The following is a 9,450-nucleotide window of genomic DNA, read 5'->3' on the forward strand; positions in this document are numbered from 1 at the left end:
TATTATGTCTGTGTATCACAGTTATGATTAACAAAATATTTCACATAATGGAGTAAAAATTTTAAAATTAAAAATAGATGCATACCCTAGGTAAAATCAATAGTTCTACTATTCGTAAAATCATCTGCTGAGTGCCTCTAAAGCTAAGGTAAAAAACTTCAGGAACAGAGAAACTTGAGAAATTAACATTCAAATGTCTAATTATATTAACAAAATATGGGAATTCTAAGTCTCGTGGAAGGCCGCTTAAACAATGAGTTAAAGCCTATCACAGGATTGAATAGATTTGTTTGGTAGGTTTTTTTCTTAATGATTTTCTAGTCAGTGGAATAACCACCTAGTTTGAAAATATTTTGTGGTTGATTATGGTTATAACAACATTTGTTAGATGAGACTCTAACTAAATTAAAAGCCTTATAAGCCTGCAGCACATTTGAAAACAATGTCAGTGCATTCACCAGTTTCATCTGAAGTAGAAATTCCATGGGATCTGATACAACTGATGTGCAGAACGGTAACCACAAGGCATGGAAAAACTAAGAATCTTAAAAAAATGTCACGAAAATATATAAAGAATCAAACAGATTTCAACGTTAAACCTAGTATATAGCCCAGCCGGGCGTGGCTCAGCGGTTGAGCGTCGACCTAGGATCCAGGCGATCAGGGTTCGAATCCTGGTCAGGGCACATGCCCGGGTTGCGGGCTCGATCCCCAGTCGGGGGCGTGCAGGAGGCCACCGATCAATGACTCTCTCATCATTGACGTTTCTATCTCTCTCTCTCTGAAGTTAATAAAGATATATTTAAAAACAAAACAAAAAAAACCTAGTGTATAATGTATATGTACATTTTATATATAAATAACTAAATTTAATGGCAATTTTCCCCCTTATTTTTCAAATCAATGTGTTACTTTCATATTCCAAAAAGGCAAAGAGCAGCAGTTTTAGAATGTCTTATTGACAGTTTTATTTACCAGGAGTTAATGGCAACATTCAAGCGTACGTATGAATTCTATTTCAAATTTTGATACCTTTAAATGACTGTACAGATAACAACACACTTCCCCGCATTACAGATTCCTTCTCTTTAATGCAAGGAAAAGAATGGCCAAATAAATAAACTACGCTAGGAAGCACTGTTTTATGATAGGAAGAGGAATTATTTCCAAGGCTCAAAAAACAAACACAAAAATCCATGAGCCAGAGCTAATTATTGTTCAACCTTACAAGGCAAAGTATTATTAGATTTTTTAAAATTGAGTTATAGAAGATCTATAATCTCTTTCAAAATTGATTATTCAGCTATAATAGGAAAAATTAATACCTATGTTACATAAGGAGCTACTATCATTGACTCATTGCTAACTTTTGATCACCAACAGTTATAACTCATATTTGATCCAAACCAGCAGTACAGTATCCTGCTTTGTTCCGTTTTTAATAATCTGATGTAATTTTAAGACCTCTTAAGAAAAAGTCATGAAAAACGATCATACTTTGTATAACTTTCTGTTTTTACCTATACAACACTTCCTTATGAACTAGAAATCAAGAAAAATGTCAGAAAAGAGCAATTAAGTCCAATAGGTAGTGGGCACTCAATCAAAGAAAAATAAAGAAAGTTCATGACCTTTAAGAGATCTTTTTCTTTTGCCTCTCTTAAGCTCATTATTCTCCAGTCATTTCTAATGTGGTCTACCGTCCTTCAATACCTAAACATTCTTTACAGCAGAGTGCCATATTGAGTATACTTAAGGGAATAGTGCCTCTTAACCCTTAAATATTTTAGGTCATTCTCTTCATTACACAGATGCAAAGATCTTAAATATTTTTTTTCTCCTGAATAAGTCTCTTGTTTCTCCAAGTGTGGTTTGTTTTCCTAAGTGTGTACAAGCTACATTAGATTCAGCCATTGTGCATATAAAAAAAAAAAAGATTCTTGGGTTGTCACCTCCGGATCTACTAAATTGGAGAGAACTTGGGGTCCTCAAATCTCATTTTTCAAAACAAGCGCCAAGTGATTCTTATGTACACTAATGATTGTGATGCATGAATTATATGTAATTACAATTCTAAGCTCTTTGAGAACAAGAATTATACAATTTCTTCTGTAATTACCCGTCGTAGAAAATCACCATAGAGAATGCTCAGTAGCAACTAGCTTTTAGAAATGCTAAAATTCTTTTCATGTAAAGGATAGAGGTTGCTATTCATAACTGAAGGATTATTCTGGGGTCCAGAAACCAAGAATGTGAAAACCTGAAAAGCATAGCTTCTGCAGAAGCATGAACACTGTATCAGAAAACTATACAAGTACTATGAATACAACCTTGATATTGGGTACCAAACAGAATGAGATAGTAGTATTTGAACATGCATCATATAATTTAACGATTCCGCGCACATCAACTCCTGTAATTTTTATCACTGCCTTATTTAACATAGCAAAACCGTATTTACTTACTCTCTAAGGGTTAACATTAGCTTAGTTTTTAAATCTCTAACAACTATCAACAGCCACAATTAAGCTTCCTAAAAATATGTAGTTCAGAAATAATAGACCATTGTGAACCAACACCAACTTCTAGGAAATCCAAGAATAAAAATGGTTACAAAATAGTAGTTATGTTCAGTAAATCACTACTACTACTAATAGAAGCAACAGGGAGTATAATTTTTAACCAAAGCATGTTCTTCACAGCTTTGAACATCAACTGGAGATGAATAATTTTTACCCAAAGCAACAAATCAATTAAACTAAAAGTAAACCTAAGGGCCATTTCTCTTCCTTCTACAAGGAAACCACAACACTATCATTATACTATTTATACCAAGATATATAAACCAAACAATGCACTAAATGTTCACTGTAAAACCAAGGATTGGATGTTATCCAAAGGATTGTATAGTTAGAAAGTAATGAGAAAAAATTTAGAAATGTTAATTGTTGATATTCTCATTAACATAATGGCAGCAACTATATAAGTAACTACACTTCGGTTTTAATTTACTTGTGTTATGACACTTGTTGCTATTCACTACAGAAAGTTTTTAAAAGCCAGTATAAGATTATGCAAGGAAAGTTAAGAGTGCATTTACATTAGTAGTATATACCATTCATTCTTTCTTTTTTGTGTCATTCTTGCACAGGGGCCATGCTATGCTAATCTTCTCTGTATCATTCCAATTTTACTATATGTGCTGCCAAAGCTAGCATGCATGTATGTTTCTTGTCCTCATTGTATCAAATTTCAAAAATTATGCTATGATTACCTAGGCTTGACTCTACTCTGGTCAGAATTTTTTAGCCTATAATTCTATGGTAACATCTGTACTACTCTTATATAAAACAGGTAGCAATACAATAAAAGATTGCAAATTGTAATTACAGAAAAATTTAAAAAGTCTGATTGTTGACAATGCTAAGTTGCACTGACTTTCCTTATAAAACAAAAATAACCATAAATCTTGGGTGAAATTGCCACAATATTCAAGTTACCGTAAGACATAACTGACAGGAAAGAATACATATTTTTTTGCCAACATAATAATTCAGTGTTTTCACAAAATAGATGTATATGCAACCCCCAAATCAAATCCTACGGATTAAATTATTACTTTACTTACCCACAGTATACCAACTAGCATCTGTCAACTTGATGATAATAGCTTCCTGAAAGGATCCATCAGATGTCCTTGTTTCAACAATAGCTCCTACCTAAAACACAAAATCAAAATTTCATTACCAAATTTAAACAAAATCACCATCTGGGTGAAAAAGAATAATAATACTTAGAATAATTCTACCTTACACTGGTTTAGATCTTTATCACTTGTAGTGTTCATATATTTATCATACAATTTGAGCCCCCTTTGGCATAGGTAAGGAAGCTATTATTACCCCTATTTTACACACTGAAAATTGTGACTCAGAAAGAGAAAATAATTTGCAGAGTACAGAATGAGAACCCAGTCACGTGTTACTTCAGAGATTCTGTACTGTATCACATTGTCTTCAAAAAAACTGAAATATTAAGAACTGAAAAACCGTATGACGAAGCAACAATAGCTTCAATTTTCTTTCATAGAAACATTTGATTCAGCATTTGTATTTAAGGGACATTTTAGATATTCACCTAGAACAGGGGTGGGGAACCTTTTTTCTGCCAAGGGCCATTTGGATATTTATAACATCGTTCATGGGCCATACAAAATTATCAACTTAAAAATTAGCTATGAAAAAAGCTCCCGGATTTATTGAATTTTGAGTCCCGCCTGGTGTTGCCTTGGCAGGGCCAGACCAAATGCGTGAGGAACATCTCTCGGGCCAGACATTCCCCCACCCCTGAACTAGAGAGAGAGAGAGAGAGAGAGAGAGATGGACTAGTTGACCTCTTTCAGCTTCCAGACTTTTGTATATCAGACATTAACCAAAGTGGTATTCCGATATAACAAAGATTACATAAACAAATGGCTAGAAATGAATGTAATATAGGTATTCATTAAATTCAATGATTAAGTCAACAGTTTACTTGGTATGTTAGAAAGAATAACAGAAGATTCAGACTTATGGTATCAGTATATTATTTAGCAAGCTAAATGTATACGACAACAATGTAAAAAACAAAATGAAGCATTGAATCCAAGAATTCAAAATGAAATGTGGCTGAAAACTCATGTTTATATATATTAAAAATTATCCTTCTGTAAGACGTTTAACATTCTTAAGTTAAGGGCATAGCCATTGTAATATAATTTATACTAACTACGTAACACCACATTTGTATTTTTTGTTCTCTAATTAACATTCTTATAAAATTTTAAAACTGTATCTACAAATGTAAAATTCACGAAGTTATTGTATGAATTTATGATTCATCATTTCAGATTTTAAACTGTAGAACATACGTACTCTTAAAGGACCCTTTACTTGGTCATCTTGAACCAACTGTGTAGTATTGTCCTGTTTTAGGAGTACCTGAAAAATATTTTTTCACAGTAATTCACATTACTTTTAAAACAATACATGTATGGTAATACTGTAACAACATCTTTAATCTATGCTTTCTTAGCATCCTGTGGTTACTTCTGTTATAATACTTATTACACCGTCTTGTATTTATGCTTATTGTCTCTCTCATTAACTGTGAGCTCCTTGAAGGCTAGAGTGCTCCTTCATCATTATAGGCCCAGCAGTTAGCAAATGTCAATGCATATTACAGGCACTTAATAAATGTTTGCTGAATTAATGAACTATAACTAAGATTATTAAAAACATTTATATAGGAAAATTACTATAAGGAAACACAAAAATGTTAATAGTAGTATTTCTGAGAAGTAAGCTTTGGGCATTAATCTTTTGGTACATTTTTTTATTTCCAAATATTATACAGGAATAATGTGTATACTTCCTTTTGGTCATAAAAGCATCTTAAAAATAAATTTCCTAAATCATTTTTAATACTGTCTTAAAAAAACAATTCCCACTGTATTATTATTGCTAATCACTTGAAATCGTCTCAACATGAACATTATGAAAAAGGAGAAAATAGATTATAGCCTAAGTAAGCATAATACCACAAATAGGAAAGATCCAAGTGACAGAAAGTATCTTAAACATGGTATTTTCATGGAAGCACTTTGAAATAATTTCTTATTTTGAGTTATTTCTCAAATCTTAATGTGCTTTTTCTTTAGTTTTATGTATAACAGTGCTGTCACAAAGTAATGGTTCATTAAGTAATAATTTAATAAGTGAAATGTTCATTTGCAGCCTCCCTCCTCCCCAACACTTTTCATTCTAGGGTTAATAAAGCTGTTACATAAAGAGAAAAACAAAATTACCTTAACTTTTACCAGCCTTTTCACAGTCTTAATTTTTGCCTCACAGAAGGCACCTCGGTACTTGGCACTTACATCCGTTCCCACTGTCAGGTAGGCAGGCTCATCAGCCGCCTGATGAAAGGAACATAAAATGTGAATTTCACTACTATTTTCCCATGTTCCAACCTCAAGTCTCATTAAAGGGTTGTGTTTAAAGTAATAAAAATGGTAAACTATTTGCTTATTAATATCATTGATAATTTAAAAAATACCCCAAAGCAAACACTTTATTAAAAATCCTTTATTTTATAAACTATATCCTGAAAACATAAAACATTTTAAATTGAAACTGGAAAGTATCTGTAGGGAAATATAATAATTTTCTTCAGTTACAAAATGTTTCAACAACGCTACATTTAAGAAACTATAAAGAAGAAAAAACAAAAAATATATCATATTAAGTGTCTCAATACTTTACTCAACTATGGCTTCCAGAAAATTTTGTTTTCAAGTGAAAAGATAATGCTATTAAAATACCAACAATATGTAATTAAGTGCTTATTAATATAGCTACATAAAAGCAACATCTTTTTGAATATGGTACAGATAATGAAGACAAACTTTTTGTAAGGAGAGCATTATCTGAAAAAAATCATTGGCTACAAGCTGTATTTTAAAGGTTAAGTCTGATGAATGCAGAGATATGAACTGATAGCTCAACACTTGTAGCCATACCAGTTTACCACACTACTCTTTTGGATATATATATATGTGTGTGTGTACGCATATGTATATATCTTTACTGAGAAATACATACTTTTTTAGCCAATGACCCTAAGATACATGGAAAGATATGAGAAATTTCATTCTATGATTTATTTTAATCTTGACAACAACAGAATGATTGCTATCTCAATGTCATTTTACCTATTTTTTTCCAAAAGCTAAGTGTACTATACAAGTTGATTCAACATTGCCAAGTGCAAAAGTTACAGTGTACATGCTTAAGAGATACACTTTTAAGTAGAAAATGATTTTCATTTTCCAGTAAGTTTTCCCAAGTAACATTAAAGGTTATATGTAACCTTTTAAAAAAGTAATATTAAAGTTCACTTTAAGGAGATAAAGCAAGAGAAAATTTGGAAAAATGCTGTATTTCACAGCTTAATACACTGAAACAGTAAATGACTAAGGAATCAAGAACCGCTTAGTGTATTTACAAATAATGCAAACTGAAGAGGAATACTTTTAGCAAGTAAATATGTGACCTGAAACATTCAATGTTACAGCACAACAGACTGCTATCCCCTCCTTTCCCTTTAAACATCACATATGATGTTTGCAGTATTAGTTGCCTACAGAATATACATATATATATATATTTTAGGTTGGGTAAAAATTTAAAAATATTTATTATAACAACTGAACTAAAACTACTTGTTTTGGTTCACCTTCAAACATTTTAGCCACAGAATTTCACTTTATCCCCAGCAAAAATGGTACCTCCCTTACACAATCCACATATTCTCTCCTTAGAAAAATCACACTGGCACTGGGGAAAAATAAAATTTTCAAAAAAATCCCCTAAAGAACCAAAGCAGGACAAAAGCTTTACTTCTGCAAAGGTTGCTGCCAACACAGGAAGTGTTTAAAAATACTAGCCCAATGGACAACAATGGAAAGGCAGCCTTTCCAAAGTGCTAACTGCCTCAGAGAGGAGCCGAGCTGACTGCATTTTGCATTTAGACACAATGATCATTTTTCACCCATTCAACACGTCCTCCTTTTCAGAAGGCGCTGCCTAGTAGAGAAATCAATTTTGAGTAGCAAAAAAAAAAAAAAAAAAAAAATGACATTCCATAGCACTAGCCTCACGACAGGCAGCGTCCAGGGCACAAGGTTCAGAGCAGCGCTGACTCCACTTACCTTCATTTTTGTTGGTGACCTATGGGGGTCCAGCTCAACCAGCTCTGTTCTCCGTCGCTAGAACGATGGGGAGAGAGTCAAGCCAGGATCAGTCTACACCGGGGACAGACCCAGGGAAAGAAAGTAAACAAACGCCAGCGGGGAGGGGCAGAACCCGCACCAGCAATGGGATAAGAAGATCCCCTCGGAGGGTAACTGGGACGCGGGAGCAGAGGGGGCAGCGAGAACCCCGCGGGCGCCGTTCCGCCCTGGACTTCGCCAGCGGCCCACCGCGCCCCCGCCTCGCTCTCCACTTTGACCCGGAATGCTCAACTCGGATCCCCACGACCGATCCCTCTGGAAAAGGACAGGGCGCCGTTTGGGCTTACCCTAGTCCCCGATAGGCGCGGTCGCCCCGCCTTTGCTCGGCCGCCCCCCGGATACCTCGACTTCGGCCCGCGCCCCGCCTCCGCCGCTCGGCCCCCTCGGCCCGCCCCGGGCCCGCGGTGTCACGGCGCCATTGCTCTCCTTCCTCCGCTCTGCACCATGTCAGGAAGAAGGAGCGCTTCTTCGCCCGAAGGGGCAGGGGCCGAGGCCTTCAGCGGGAGGAGCGAGGGTGAGGGGAGACCCGCGGCAGAGGAGGGGGCTGGGGGGGCGGAGAGGAGGAGGGAGGTGGCCCGGACAGTGTGTGGGAGGGGAGGGGAGCCGCACAGCGGCAGCCGCCGCCTCCTCCCTGCGCCCGCCTCAACTTTTTGTACAGCCCAGAGAGGTACCTGCCTCCAGCCCCTCGGGCTCCTGCCATGGACTCCACAGGGGACGACGCGCCGCGGAGTTGGGGGCAGGCTCCCCAAAGCAGCCCGCCCTTCACGGCGCGGAAGCAAACTTAGCGGCGCGGCCAGTCCCACAGCCATTTTCCCGGGGAAGCGGCCGAGCAGGCGGCTGCGGCGGCGGTTCCCGCACTTGCTGCTGCCCCTGCTCCGCGACTTGCCCCTTCCCCTGCGCTCGTCGCACCGCTAGCCTAGCACCCCCTTCCCCACCTCCAAAGCTTCCAACTGCACCGGGACCCCGGGCAGCAGCAGCAGCTGCGACTGCCGCTTGATCCATTCAGTATCCCCCACTTCCCTCCTCCCCACCTACCAACTGCGGGTGAAGTGCGTGGTGTCAGCTCCCGAGTCCTCCGCCCCACTGACCCCCGTGGGCCCCCGGCTGGGCAGCACCACTCCTGGCCGCCGCGGCAGTTCCTGCGCCCGGTTCCCCACTAGCCCGATTTACTGCCACAATCCACCAAATAACAAGCTGTTGAGCAGACTCGCTTCTACACGAACTCCTATTGGCTGCTCATGACGCCGAAGAGCTCCGGATTGGAGCTCGCTGCCTGCCGTCCTCATTGGATGTAGCTCTGAAACTTAACGGATTGGTGCGAAAAACAGCAGGTAGGACATCTTCCACTTGTGATTGGCTGTCTCCGAAGCCTAATATTACTGGAGAATCAGGTATTGAGTAAGCAAGTCCTGCAAAAGGATTGGTTGAAAAGACTCCGGATGTGCTTGACTGAGCACTGATTGGTAAATTGAGGGGTCAGGAAGAGCGGTTCCGCACGAGGATTGGCAGTGGAGTGTCCCATGGAAACCGAACCCGGAGCTGCTGCCAAGACTAGCACGGGGGCGGGGCAGGGACTATCCAAGGCGCATGCGCTAAGCCTGCTTCTCGGCGCCATTTTG

At 38.2% G+C, this 9,450-nt stretch overlaps 1 protein-coding gene and 1 pseudogene across 3 annotated transcripts in view; both read right to left on the bottom strand.

The window, feature by feature from the left end:
- The window catches only part of ARID4A (AT-rich interaction domain 4A), a 54,837-nt gene extending 45,922 nt beyond the window's left edge, over positions 1–8,915 (bottom strand). Inside the window, exons 1-5 of one of the 3 annotated variants that reach the window (XM_016198191.2) lie at positions 8,867–8,915; positions 7,751–7,807; positions 5,846–5,956; positions 4,914–4,979; positions 3,629–3,719 (exon numbers count right to left, since the gene is read on the bottom strand). In XM_016198191.2, the coding sequence (XP_016053677.2) occupies positions 3,629–3,719; positions 4,914–4,979; positions 5,846–5,956; positions 7,751–7,756 (274 nt within the window). In that variant the 5' untranslated portion in view covers positions 7,757–7,807; positions 8,867–8,915. Of the gene's footprint in view, positions 1–3,628; positions 3,720–4,913; positions 4,980–5,845; positions 6,609–7,750; positions 7,921–8,866 lie in introns of those variants that run through there. The other 2 variants (XM_087820199.1, XM_016198193.2) reach the window with 2 other exon arrangements.
- On the bottom strand, positions 3,106–3,218 carry LOC148094072 (U6 spliceosomal RNA; annotated as a pseudogene).
- Positions 8,916–9,450: the final 535 nt, after the last annotated feature.

This window comes from Miniopterus natalensis, chromosome 1 (assembly GCF_054644295.1).
Source record: "Miniopterus natalensis isolate mMinNat1 chromosome 1, mMinNat1.hap1, whole genome shotgun sequence".
NCBI classification, from domain to species: Eukaryota; Metazoa; Chordata; class Mammalia; order Chiroptera; family Miniopteridae; genus Miniopterus; species Miniopterus natalensis.